Raw genomic sequence first — 15,110 nt, 5'->3', positions numbered from 1 at the left:
ATAAATGACACATTTATGTCATATGCATAGTTAGGCCTATTAATCTTTTATATTAGAGCAGTCTCTACTATAATAATCATTCATAATATCAATTAATCCCTTTCAATCATTATACATTCTATGATTTATACCCATAATGTCATTGCAATAATACCACAATTTTACTATAATATACATGGATTACTCATTCACTACAAATACGACAATTCACCTTCCTATTATGAATTTCTGATAATTTCACATATATTTTCCCATACAAACATTCATACACTTGGTATGAATTTCTTAATTCGCACACATTGCCCATACAGAAATTCATACACTTAGTATGAATTTCTTTATTTTTGCACACAAACTGCCCATACAGAAATTCATACACTTAGTATGAATATCTTACAATTTTTGCACACTTAGTGTCATTTGGTAATCACCCTATTTACATTAATAAATCATACAATTATGTCTACCGTAACATATATGTTCATAATTAAATGTACTCACCTGACTTTCCTCTCTAAGTATCCAAAACGTAAGGCTGATTACTCAGGTAATTTGCCTTTGCCCTTAGTTTTGCTTATCTCGGGAGCTTGGTTCCGATCTACTCAAGCATCCATTAAAACATGCACCATACCTAAAGTTAATATTTTCTTTTGAGCATTAAACTTAAAACAATACTCAAAAGGACATATCATTAACTTTCTATAACCATATCAACTTATTTTTAACATTTCTGGCTCTATAGTATCGATACTACTACCCTAGTACCGATATTTCTATACTATGGTATCGATACCCCCTTCTAGTATCGATACTGATTTTATGTTCGATGTTGCCTAGTATCGACACTCTTACCATAGTATCGATACTACCATACTATGGTATCGATACTCCTTATGGTATCAATACCGATTTTTGATTCGATGTTGCTTGGTATCGATACCCTTATCATGGTATCGACACTACCCCTTCGGTATCGATACTGATTGAATCAGTATCGATACTACTCAATTAATTCATCTCATTTTAACCTATATTATCAGTATTGGTCTATCAGTATCAATACCCTTGCCCATATTTTCTAGTTTTAACTCGATTTTTAGTCAAATTGGGGTCAAATTTCTTTATATTTACACCCAACAATGCCATTTAACTCTTCTCTACTTATCCATACTAACTTTCTTGAATTTAGCCTCTTAAAACCTCTAAAATCTTTCAAGAACATTAAATTCTAAGAATCAAACCACTTTTTCTAATATGTTCTTAATCCTATCTAATGCTTCTATTATCTTATTTACCTCTTTGACAAGTCAAAACTACCAGTAATCATCAATAAAAACCAATATACTAACATATTATTTCAAAACCCATTTTCTAAAATCTACAATATTTCCTCCATTTCATAGTTTTAACCTCATTTAATCTTTCCTTAAGCTTCTATATCACTTAAGGTTACAAGAACTACCCATAATCGAAAGGAAAAAATCAAATAATTTAAGTTTACCTTTGGAGCTATAGAGGAGAACAAACCCACGGGGAAGAAGAAAAATGGTTTCTTTGACTTATTTTCCCCTTTTTATTTAAATCCCTAGAATTTAAATGAGTTTCAAATTTATTTTACTTAAAAGGACCAAAATTCCCTTTCATTATTCTATCTCTTACACATTGGTCTTGCTTAAGTCTTTTCTTATACTTTACCTTTTATTCAATTTAGTCCTCCAAAATTTTAATTCCTTTCAAATTAGTCACTGACCTACTATTTGGGGTATTAGAGGTTTATTATTTCCCATCCCTCGATGTCGAAATGAGTCCATAGTATCATACAATGAATTGTAAAACACCTCAAATAAGATCATGTTAGACATAAAACTACAAATTCATACCAGTTCATTTGGCATAAGACTAGTGATGTGTGAATTTTGTAATCTCAATAGAGGAGTTTGATCTGCCATTCTTCTAACAACTTTCAAAAAATATTAGTAATAATTAACATGTACTTATAATAATCAAAATAAAATGACATACAACAATTAATCTAAACATTAATTTAAACAAGGACAATTTTATGTAACAATGATCTAAATTAACTAACGGATTTAAACAACAACAACAATAACAACCCAAAAATAATCTATAATAATATACGAATAAAATATTAAAAAATACCTTCAAATCGAATATAATTTTTTTTCTTTCCTTTCTTCCTTTATTCCTTCCTTCCTTCCTTCTCCTCTTCATTATTTTCTCTTCACTTCCTGATTCTCATCCACCCTATATATAATACTTCCACCACAAATAAAACCTAATAATTATGAAAAAAAACAAATGCATTTAATAAAAACAAAGGCTTCTAGTTCATGTATGACATGCATGCTTTTATGACACCAAAAAATAATTGTTGCCACCCACCTACCCTGCTGCATGAAAACCTGACCACTGAGGCGTGCCTGCATCACTGACAAGCACAGTGAAGACACCATGTCTTCATGGCGTCCGGGAGAATTTTTTTAAATTAATGAACAGTGAATATGTCATGTCTTCATGACGTCCAACAATTTTTTATTCGAATTAATTTTCATGAACAATGAAGACGTTGTTCTTTCCTTACGTCTTTAGAGTCACTGTAGTTTTTGCTATAGATTGAAAAATAAAAAGGTCGATGCAATATTAAAAAAACAAATACAATATTGCTCTAAATTACTCGATTTTCTATTCTATATTTTGATTATTTATCATGTTTTTCTCTTTTATATATTTAGGTTTCTTTTTTCCACTTGTTCTTTTCTTTGTAAAGGAGTTCGTGATCGCTGTTAGTATAGATAAGGCTGAGCAAAGCTCGACCCGACTCAAAAAAATTATTTTTCCTAATTTTGAGTTATTTGAGTCAACTCGAATTACCAATTCAGATTTCGAGTCGAGTTTAAATTTTAAAATTTTGAGTTACTCGAAAAACCAAAAAAATTGACTAAGTATTTTGACAATTTTATGATTTAGTCCCTGATTTCATTATTCCTTTAATTCATTCTTCATTTTAAGTCCATATTTTACCAAATTTGAACCACATTCTCATGAATCATCATAGAATAAATATGTACTTTCAATTCCTCTTTTTTATAACTTAATTTTATCTTTTAATTTAGTCCCTCAATTTTTCATAATTTCTTTATTTCTTCAATTCATCATTTATTTTAATTTCATTTTTTGCCAAATTTTAATAACATGCTCATATACTACAATAGAATATTAACATAACTTCAATTCTTACTTTTTTAGTAAAAGTGTACACTCTTTTTTATTTAGTCTCTAAACTTTGCATTTTACTCAATTTGATCTTTTGACAACAATTGTTTGCAAATTCTTTCTTTCCATCAATTCATTGACTTTTTTATACTCTTATCGATATTTTACCCTCAAAATACTTTCTTTAAAATATAATATTATGAATATATTTTATAATTTTAGATTGTATTTGATATATTAAATAATAATATAATGTGAAAAGAATAATATATATATATATATGATTAGAGAAAGTAAAAAAAATGGAACAAATTCTTTCTATAATACTATAAATAATTAAAATAAAATTAGTATGTATATAACTTTAATAACTCGACTCGAAAAAATTTTAAGTTAATTTCGAATTATAAAATACGACTCGTCAATTTGAATAACTAAAACTTTTTTACTCAACTTGATCGAATGATTACTCCTTAAATATAATATGATTATGAATGAATTTTATTTTAACCCGGAAAAAAATTGGTTGTATATATTTTTTCATCTTTAATTAATGATACGACGGTAAAGACTGTATTTATTATATCAAAAGCTTTTTTTAATGAGAGAGGAGACCAAAGCCAGTACATCATCATTTTATTATATCAAAAGCTTTTTATTTATTATTTATTTTATATCAAGATAATGTGAACTAATATTTTAATAATTATTGGATGTTAGAAATAATTATAACAATTATTTCGATTCAATTTTCGAATATTAATCGGAAGTTTTATTAAATAAAAGCAATTATTATAGTTATTCGAAAATTAATTTTTCATGTTTTCTATTCCCAGATATTTTAACAATCAATTTTAATAAATGAATTATACCTCCTTACAATTAAAAAAAATAACAAATGTTTTTTATTTTTAATTTCAAGTTAAATCATCTGTAGCACCATAATTCAAAATTTTCAATAACCATTAGTACATAATAAAATATGTAAGATAATTGCAGAAAAAAGGGAGTATATACAGAATTCCCGCCGATAAAACAAAACAAACGAGAAAGGATTTTCAGCAATTAATACATTGTGACTTACCATTTCCTTCCAAATAACATCTACACCGATTGCCAAAAAATAAAAATCATACTATTTGATAAATTACGTATTTAATAGTTAAACTATTAATTTTAATTTATTTTAATATTTAAAATTTTAATTTTTTAAAACTATAACTGATATTTAAATTTTATATTATTAACAATTTATTACGTTTAATACTTAAAATATCAATTTTGATATATTTTAGTATCATAAATTTTAATTTTTTAAAAACTTAACATTAAATTTTAAACTAAGATGTTAAAATAAAATAAAAATAAAATTTTAAAAATAATTTTAACAAAATTTAAAAGTTTAAATATTAAAATAGAGGAATAATGTATAATTTACTCTCTTTTTTCCTACCAACACTGATCGGTCTCCCATCTTCGGGTCAGGTGTACTCGACTCCTAAAACGCCTCGCACGTGCCCCCAACGACATATCGTACACGGCTCTCGCCGTCGGATCCGACAATGTCGCGTAGGCGTTCCGTATCTCGATGAAATCACTGCCGTCCAATGAGGATCCCATCGCGTCGGGATGGTACACCTTGGCCAGGCTCCGGTACGCCATCTTGATCTCGTTAAACAAGGCCGTTCTCTCCACCTTGAGTATCTCGTACAAACTCCCCGCCAACGCCGCCGTAGAGGCGTTGTGGTTTTCCGTAACGGTGGCCGACTTAAATGACGCCGCCGCCTGCGCCGAATTATTGACGGTCACGGCCTTCTTCGGCGAGAAACTGTCGACGGGTTTAGCGGCGGCGAAAGGAGAAGGGAGAGTAGCATACATAGGGGGGAAAAGGAAACGCGAAACAGTAAACAACGGGATTGAACAACCGAGATTGTTCGTTTGATGAATGTATTTATATATTCTTGAGGGGTCAAGAGCTGGATGATATTAATGGCTATTTTAAAAGAGAGAGAAAATTAGAAATTGAAAAAATATATTTACTAAAAAGGAAATGAAAAGAAAAAACCTTGTGTGGTGTGGTTTGTCTGCTGGTTTTGCCTTTTTGATTCCGACATCATCAATTTGCTTGTTTTTACTTTAAAAAGGCTTCTAGAAGATATTGTTCCAGAATCCAAAGCCACTTTTTCCGACTAGGCTAGGCTCGGCTTCAATCAGCCGTTCTTGCCTTTTGTTTTAGCTGATGACAGAATAGCCATTCAATGAAACGGGGTTTAATTCTATTCATGGTCCTTATACTTCCATCTAATTTTGAAATTTTAGTCCTCATACTCCAATCCAATTTGTGAACATTTGATTTTTTTTTTCCAATCTAAAAAATCTTGGTCCCTGTCGGTCGAATCATTAATGAAACTCCATAAGGTCTATATTTGAGGACATTGAACACCGCAGGGAAAATTTATCAATTCCAATTCTATTTCGCCGCATCATATCTACTTCTTTGTCAAAAACAAATTCGACATCGTTGATAATAGGACCGATATTTTCAAATTGAAAAAAAATATGAAAATTTTATGTTTAAAAACTAAAATACGATAATATATTTTTAAAATTGATTAAAATATAAGGATTATTTAATATTTTAAACATTTATTTGGTGATGTGGTAATATTTTATAAGAAGAAAAGGAAATAATATAGGTAAAACAATTTGTATTTAAAATGTATTTTGGCTATGAATATTACCTTGTAAAAATGTTAAAATCTTTTACCTTTTATTGTACTAATTTCCAAGTAAAATGCTCCGAAAATGAGTTTAAGACGAGATTTATTACCATTTTTATTCATTGTGAATATATATAATTGTTTTTTTTATTTAGAATGGTATCAACATTTTTCTTAAATAAAACAAAAGTTCAACCATTTACTAATTGAAATATTTTCTATATAATTATTGATATTTAATTTTTAATCGAAATGTTCATATTAAATAACATAAATATTTATCAAATATAGTTCTTTTAGTATAGTTTTCTCTATTTCCAAATTAAAATTTAAAAATCGTATCCTATTTAAATAACTTAGTGCCTTGTAATGTACATATTCTTTTAATAATCTGAGATGATTATTAGAGAGTATATGTTTAGAATTTTTTTAATCTATTGACACAATATAATCTATAAACATAACTGCTCAAAATCAAAAAAAAAAAAACAACTATCTCTTTTATTGTTAATACCATTTAGCGAATTCCTTATTTAACATAGTGCCTTGTAATGCAGACATCATTCTCATTCTTTTCCTCCCCTAACTATGTGCAGGATAGTTGTTGAATGCCATTAATCCAAGTGATCGTGAAGCCCGTTTAAGAACCGAGTTAAGTAATATATAATTTAACTAATAAAAAGTTGTTAAAAATAAGTTTAATTAGTATTTTTATATTTTTAATTAAATTTAAGTTAAATATTAATATTTGACTGAGTTAAGTAAAAAAAATTAATTTAATCGTGTTTACAAATATCATTTTATTATTTAAATTTATATAAATTTGATTAAATCATGTTTATTAAATTTGATTAGATTCAAATAAAAAATACTTTTAAATTTTTGTTGAAATTTAAATGTAATTATTTATAATGTTATGGTACTATTTAGTTTCAATTTATCAGTTATTTCTAATCATATTTATTTTTGTATGTGTAAGTTAGATTTATAAAGTCGTTTAATAAACCAAATCAAATAGCATCTAAATTTATCTAATATATTAATTTTGATTTTTAATAAAAAAATTTTGATGATAAAATTTTGATGAAAATATAAATGAATCAATAAAATAAATGAAAAAAAAAAGATTATAGAGAGTTACAGTCAAATGATCAAATTAAATAACATACAAAATCAATGTCAACACTTGATTTTTTCGTCCCGATAATATTATCGCTATTATTATTATTACTATTATTATTATTGTTATTATTATTATTATTATGAACTAAAATTATTATTATTTTGTTTCTTCTTTCTTTCAGTACAGCAGCCCAAAATCGGGCCCAATTTCATAACCCAAGGCTCGAAGCCCAACAGGATCAAATCCAGACCCAGTTTACAATCCAAGACCCAGACTTAGGGCCCGAACCCGTTAGGGTTTCTTCATGAACTCTTCAACCGCTGCACTCTCCACCAGTAGGCCACCACCACCATTTCGTCCACTCCCAGGCCGCCGTTGCTACGGCCAATCAGAACCCTGCAATGTCAGAAAGCATCAGCAAGCAATACCGAGGCATATACGAACATTTGTTTTTCAGTGTACTCAAGGGTTGAGAGAAAAATCAGAAAGAAAAACAGATTAAAATATATGTATTTTACGGGTTATAAATATCCGAATGAAGTATGTAAAAAAGGGGTTCGATCCCTGCGGTTTTCAAGAGCAATAAAATCAAAAAAGGATTCAAGGTATTCTGAATTTTCCTCTTAGTTTCGAAGCAAAAAAATAAAGAAATAGTTTATTTACAAAAAAATAATCAAACAACCCAAACACATTGCATGTTACCAAATAGGAGTGAGGAAGAGTAGACTAGTTTACCTTAGTCCGGGAGGAGCCTTCACGGTGGCCGGTGCTTGCGAGGAGGCAAAAAGTTGAACCCTTTTGGGTTTCTTTTGGGTCGGTTAGGAATGTTTTAGGTAGTTCAAACCTTAGATCTAACCCTAGGGGAGTGAGATGAGCGTTTTAGGTTCGGGTTTTGTCGATTTTGGGGTCATCGAAAAGTGGGTAGTCGAAGGTTGAGATGGCTTTTCGGGGCACTTAGGCAGTGTTTTAGGGTGTTTTCAACTTGGATCTAGGTGTAGAAGGGTAGATCTAAGCCTAGAGAGTGATTTGGGTAAATTTGGGGACTCCGGCCACCAGATGCAGCGATCGGAACGGTGGTCAGACGGCGGTCAACGGTGACTCGTGGGCCGGCCAAGCCAAGTTGGGAGAGTTCCCTCTCTCCCTCTCTCCTTTTTTTTAGTTTGGTTGAAAAATGAACAAAAAAAACTAAATGAATTGTATATATAGAGGTAATTTAGGGTTAAATTACATCATAAACCCCTAGTTTACGTGCGTTTTACAAAATGGTCACTGAGGGATCGTTTTTGTTATTCTTCTATTTTATATTCATGCTTTATAATATTTGGTAAAATAACAGTTTAATCCTCCCCAGTTTACGCGTGTTTTACATGTTAGTCCCTTAAGGGGTTGCTTCTGTAATTTCCTCTTTTTTAGGCATGATTATTATTTTTTAGGCCTATTTTATTTACAGACCTCTGTATTTTGATATATTTATATTTTGAGCACGAATGTATGTTTTCAGTTCTTTTAATTCGGCCATATAGTTTTAATTAATTTAAATTTAGCCCTATGTTTTATTTATTTTTCATTATTTGCAATTTTAGCTTTTAATATTGAAATTGTTTATTTTTAGTCACTTGTTTATTTGGTTTTATTTTAACCGTGGCATGAAATTTGATTATTTGTGATTTAGTCCTATTTTTAAGTTTATTTATAAATTTTTGCATGATGCTTGCATTTTAGTTCATTTTAGTCCTAATTAATTTCGCATGATATCCTGATGAGCATTACTTGACTTGAATCGAAATAAATTGACTAAGGGTAATATTCAAGCATTTTAATATTGTCTTAAAGTGACTGTCTTAACGTATAAGAAATTTACTTTCGATAATTTTAAAATGAAAGTTTATCCCACTAAGTGACACCAATTAAAGGGAATTCATTTTAAAAATTTGGGAATCGAGGAAAATACCATATTATTTCAATTAAATTCATTGAGAAAAGATGGTTAGATCTAATCTAAAGTCTCGTCTCAAGATATTTAATTAATCAAATATCCTTATTCTCGTTAAATATTGTCAAAATAAATAATAGAATTGATTGCTTGATCTCTTTTTTAATTTGCTTGACTTTTGCATGTGTTTTCAACAGTTTTTTTAAAATAATAATGTTCGATCAGAAATAATTAAATATTATTATTTTCTCTCTAAAAAATTATTTTGAGTATTATTATATTTTGAAATTTAGAATGGAATTTTAATATTTTTTATTTCAATTGTAGTAAGAATCGATTGTTTCAAGGTATGATAGATCGGTTCTTCTCGATAAGAAATAATTAAAATAAATCAGACTCGAGCTTGTACATTTTACTGTAAAGACAATTAATTAATCGACTAGGTACCAATTTAGGGCGTTGTGGGGGTGCTAATCCTTCCCCACACGTAACCGACTCCCGAACTCAAATTTTGGTAACGCATACCCCAAGTTTGTCTTTTTAATTAAAATTAATATTTTATTAAAATGACAAATATATTTTTTTGGGTGCCCAATCACACCCTAATCAAAGATTGGTGGCGACTCCCCGAACCATATTTTATCACTAACCGATCGATCCAAATATCATTTTCGAAGCGGGACCACCCCTTTTCTCCCCTCGAAGAATGACCGTTTCGACAGCTTGGCGACTCCGCTGGGGACTTTTAGAGAGTCAGGTCATTAGTCGATTAATAAATTATCTTTGCAAATAAAATTACAAGTTCGTTCTAATTTGATTTTCGATCCCTTGTATAGTTTTAAATAATTTTTGTTTGCATTTTGAGTCGTAATTTGCTTAACCACTAAATAGTTGTACTGATATGTTTGCTAATGTTTTCAATGTAAATAATTGTTCAGGTTCTTGAGTTTTTTGTTCAGTGTTATTTGTTTTGTTTTGCTTTTCCTCACACACTGCACAAATACATTTGCATAACATAAGCTAAAACCCCGCTCTGTCCTATTTAAGTAGGAGTAAGTAGCTACTCCCTCGTGTGGTTTTCACCTCCGTACAGGATAGTGAAACGCTCCTTGGGCTCACGCCTTATGATCCTCATGAGGTTTTCACCTCCGCAATGACATAATGAAGTGTGTCCCCTCGAATTGCACTCGATCTGAAAGCTTGTGATGGGCCAGGATTGAGGGTTCGATAGCCCAAGGAGGCACAGAAAAAGACAACTCGAGAACATAATACTTTATAACCGAACCTTAAGAGTCCCATGAACATAGAGCCTGAACTCAGGTCAAGTCTAACCCGAACCTTAAGAGTCCTGTGAGGAGGGTACACAAGGAAAAGCTTTTGATTCATTTAATTTCGCTTTTTTGAATAAATGTATGCGAACTAGAAATCATGCGGTTAGGTTTATTTTCTCGAGCAAGCATGCGAATTAGATTCATGCGGTTAGGATTTTTTGTGAATGACAAAAGCATGGGGGTATATATCATGTTGGGTAGGATTTACTAGAGCATGATTGGGTAGTCATCATGTGAGGGTAGGTTTCATTTATTACGATACTCATCATTTTGTTGTTTATATTATGTTTACTAACCCATTTTGGTTTTATGTCTATTTTATTTTGGATTTATTGCATTTGCATCTTCATGTCATCCAAAGGTGTTAATTCACAAGTGATTGACTAATAAGAAGGTTGGTCATAATGAGACAAGAAATTCTTAACCATGTAGTCAAAATCCGGAGATCCAAAGATGTTCAAATAATTCATGAAGAAAGACATCCGATGAATGAAGAAATTTGAAACTGATTGAAGACTGATCCATGAAGAAAGACATCCGATGAATGAAGAAATTTGAAGTTGATTGAAGACTTCCTTCAAAGAATCGAATGCCAATATATTCCCTCATGAGATGAGGAGACCCTTTACAAGGCCAGGATATTCCCTCATGATATAAATGCAGTCATACCAAGGATGAGAAGACCATTCACAAAGACATGAAGATCACTTTGCATTGAAAGTAAAGATAGGGGCATCTGACGTCATCAAAGGTGATAGAGTATGCCAACAACTTTAGGGTGTAATGTTAGATTCCATGAAAAGTACGGTTCAATGAAATGAAGAAATGAAGAATCACAATTGTATTTTGACTACAAGGTGTAACGAAATCTTGTTGTCTAAATGAAGGTTGTTCTATAGTAGTCACTTTTGGAATTAACACCTTGTGCATTTACATTTGCATTTGTATTTGCATTTGCATTCTTATGTTGCATTATCTTATTAATTTATTTATTTTGCTATTGTTTCTTTTTTGATATCTTATTTGTACTAACTTGTTTTTATGTTGTTTTTCTCTTTGTCTGCATTGCATGACCATGACATAATCAAAAGATGTTGATTTGTGAGTGGTCATCATAGTAAAAGGTTTTCATGACGAACAAAGGGTTTCGTGATCAAGTAGGCTCTAACACAGTCAAGAAGTGGCATCCTATGAAAGCTTCGAGAATAACGGAGAGATGTGTGGACAAAGATTATATGTCTGAAGAAGAGTACAGTAAGATAAGAGAGTTAAAAGAACAGATGTCCAAGATGATGGATAGAATAGATGCTTTGGCCAAAGGAAGTGGGACTTCTACAGCAGAAAAGAAAGAGCTCGATGAAAATAATCTTGAGGAGTCAAATATGTAATAGACTACATTAGAGCATGCTAATCCTAGCTAATATGAGAAATCACGCACACTCATTGTTCGTATCAACAAGTTGTTTGGAAACACCAAGGAAATAGTGGCGACTATAGAAGTTCATAAGGATGAAAAAAAGTCATGCAATCAGAACTTGTTGGTGTTTGATGGTCTACTCCCAACATCAGGGGAAGTAAAACTGGAAACTCCATTCCAACCTAAGTTGAGAGGTGGCTCTCGTTGTGATTTCATCCCAATATCATATAAAAAGTTGTATGATACACTGTTAGAAGTTCGAGAAGTAGCCCCACATTATGTGAAGCCTATGCAGCCTCCATATCCAAGTTGGTATAACGTCAACGTTCGTTGTGAATATCATGCTGGAGTTCAGGGACATTCTATTGAGAATTGTTCTACCTTCAAAAATCGAGTCTAACTTCTTCTAGATCATGGAGTATTAGAGTTTGAATTGAAAGGACAACCCAATTTTGTAACAGATTATCTTATGGAGTTTGAACCAAGAGTGACCAAAGGTAAGGGTATCAGTGAGGACATCCAGGAAAAAGATTGTTTGCCAAAGTACGAAGCTCAGATTCATCATTTAAGAGGTGAAAATGATAAATTGAGCAGAGAAATAGAAGCCATGTGGAATGATTTTCAAAGGATCAGTCAAGCTTTTAAATTTGCTGGTATGGGGAATGTCCCACATGAGTGGATAACAGGAGTCACTAAACTGAAGAATGACGCTGAAAAGTGGAGAAAGAATTACAAGATGCACGAAGGTCAAGCCGAGAAGTTTTCTCATGATTTACAGATTGCAGAAAGAAGACGCAATATAGCTGTTAATAATTTGGGAAAATATCAAGTCGAAAATCAGACGTTGAATTTGTCCATAGCCAACATAGAAATTTCATATCAACGCCACAAGCGGGAGAATGAAGCTGAGCTAGAATCCACTAAATCTAAGAACAAGAAGTTGATGAAGATTACGGATGATTGTAGTGATCATATGCAAGAGTTTCATAACCACAATGACTTTCTTACAAGGAAGATTCAACAGCAGTGTCTGCAGCTCCGAGAATCGACACTTAAGATAGAGAAAATGGACAAAGTCATGGAAAAAGCTATGACCTAAGCAAGCGATGTGGTTCACAAATGGGTTAATTTAGCTGGATTTGTAAGAGAATTGAAGCGGATTGATAGCTCAACACCCGAGCATGAATGGAAGTTAAATTGGCTCTTGAATGAGATATAAAAGTTCGGAGTGAAAGTTGTCCATTATATGTAAAGTTTGTTTGATGTACCGGGACCTTTGTGTTCAATGAAAGTTGTTTTAAGATGGTCACTTTGGAATGACACCTTTTGTATTTGCATTTAGCATTTGCATGTATTTATTTAAGCATTTTATATGCATTAATTATGAAAACACATAAATAACTTATGGGAGGTTATGTGACAGTAATACCAAGATCTTTCATTCAAACTACTCCTCATCATCATGAACAAACAAATGGAAACAATGAAGCTATCTAATGAGAAACCACAAGATCATTTACAAGAGCAGTTGGCCGGATTGTCACAAGATAGGAAGAATAAAGCGTCAGGTTCTCTGCAAGGTGTATCGAATCAAATGACCCAGATACTGGTAACCAAGGCTGTTGGTAAAGAGAAAACGGATGATAAAGGAAATCAAGGTCATAATACTAATGCATCAAGAGCGATAATTTGCCCTAGAGCATCTAACTCAAACGTAGGGAAGAGCTTCGTCAATTATGAACAATTTGAAGATGAATTCAAGTGGTTGAATGAAGCCATTAAAGATGTGAAGGTCTTTAATGCCTCTCACGAGAAGTTAGAAGCTAGGGAACTCAGTTTGGTCCCTGATTTGGTTATCCCACATGAATTTAGGGTGCCTAATTTTGTGAAATATAATGGAACTCGTTGTACCCTAATTCATCTAAAGATGTTTTGTAGAAAGATGGAAGGGTACCTAAATGATGATAATTTACTGATTCATTTCTTCTATGATAGTCTTGTTGGGCCAGCTATAGTATGATATAACCGTTTAAGCAAATAGCAGATCAAGACATGGGTCAACCTAGCTGACGCTTTTCTGGGGCAATATCAATATGTTAAAGGCTTAGCCCCAAAACGTCATGACCTTCAAAGGATAATGATGAAAGCTACTAAGAGCTTCAAAGAATATGCCCTAAGATGGAGATGAATAACATCACAAGTTCAACCTCCTTTGTTAAAAGAAGAAATATCACATATGTTTCACGATTCTCTTCCAGCTCCTTTCTTTGAGTTAATGCTGGGAAAGTCGACGAATGACTTCTAGGATCTTATGAAATCTGGGGAGTTAATTGAAGATGCAATCAGCAAAGGAAACTTAAAATTCACTTCCAAAAACCCAACCGATCAAAAGGGAAAAACTGATGAGGTGAATGAATGTCACGTCCAGAGTTCCCACAGCCGTAAAAGAAATGGGCCAGTTGGTTACTCGAGTCATCCAAAGAAAGTCCCACGATCGAAAAATATTTTGAAGGTGTTTCAAATTCCTATATCAGATTTGTACCCACATTTGATTAAATGTCAATACCTCAAACCGAAGCTAATAAAATTACCACCAAACCCTTCTGCCCATAACAACGATCAAGATAGTGTCTGTGATTTCCACTTAGGGGCATTGGGGCATGCTACGGGGAATTGTAGGATGTTGTTCAAGGAGAGAGAGATGCTTGTTGAAAATAGGACGTTAGGGCACCAGAGCATAATGTGTAACACCCGATCGAGTTAAACACCATTGCATCAGAAGAATAATGGGGCATCCTAATTGCGTAAAAATCATTTCATTTATCATGAAACTTTATGTCATGTGCAACATCTTGTTTGAACATGTTTTTATCCTTTTTCTTAGCTTTTTGAAAGGATTTTTAAATGAACTTACGTCATTTTCCAAGGTCATGAGCAGTGAATCAAGTTTTAATCTTGTAATTCTTTGAATATCAAATGAATTAAAGGTTCTTTTACTGCTTCATTAATTATATTCTTTTGACAAGAGGCAAGATTAGACCTTCCATGTCCCATCCAAAGCCGAAAGAACCATTGTTGGGTTCCTTACCCGAAATAACATCGAGACTGAACATTGACATCACTTCCCCGACCTCAATAAATCCTAAGGGCATGATGAGGATATTTCCTACAAGAAAGACAAGATGGAGTGTTACCGATCAAGGGCATACTAGGACCACGTAGAAGAAGAATGGATAAAGGGAATCATTGAAATAATCCTATCATGCATTAACTATATTGTTTTCATGTAAATAAGGTTAATCCTGAATACTCGTCCCCCTAGGGATACCTCTTTTACAAAGACTTCCAT

At 32.0% G+C, this 15,110-nt stretch overlaps 1 protein-coding gene across 1 annotated transcript; it reads right to left on the bottom strand.

Moving 5' to 3' along the window:
* Positions 1 to 4,685: 4,685 nt before the first annotated feature.
* Positions 4,686 to 5,132, bottom strand: LOC120200438 (chaperone protein dnaJ 11, chloroplastic-like). The gene has a single exon (XM_039201294.1). It carries the CDS (start codon positions 5,113 to 5,115, stop codon positions 4,687 to 4,689), a length of 429 nt encoding a protein of 142 aa, XP_039057225.1. The 5' UTR covers positions 5,116 to 5,132; the 3' UTR covers position 4,686.
* Between the last annotated feature and the right edge of the window lie 9,978 nt (positions 5,133 to 15,110).

The sequence above is a fragment of the Hibiscus syriacus genome, unplaced genomic scaffold (genome assembly GCF_006381635.1).
Source record: "Hibiscus syriacus cultivar Baekdansim isolate YM2019G1 unplaced genomic scaffold, ASM638163v2 tig00005974_pilon, whole genome shotgun sequence".
NCBI classification, from domain to species: Eukaryota; Viridiplantae; Streptophyta; class Magnoliopsida; order Malvales; family Malvaceae; genus Hibiscus; species Hibiscus syriacus.
The sequence above is the reverse complement of the archived record's forward strand: the minus strand, read 5'-3'. Positions and strand labels throughout refer to the sequence as shown.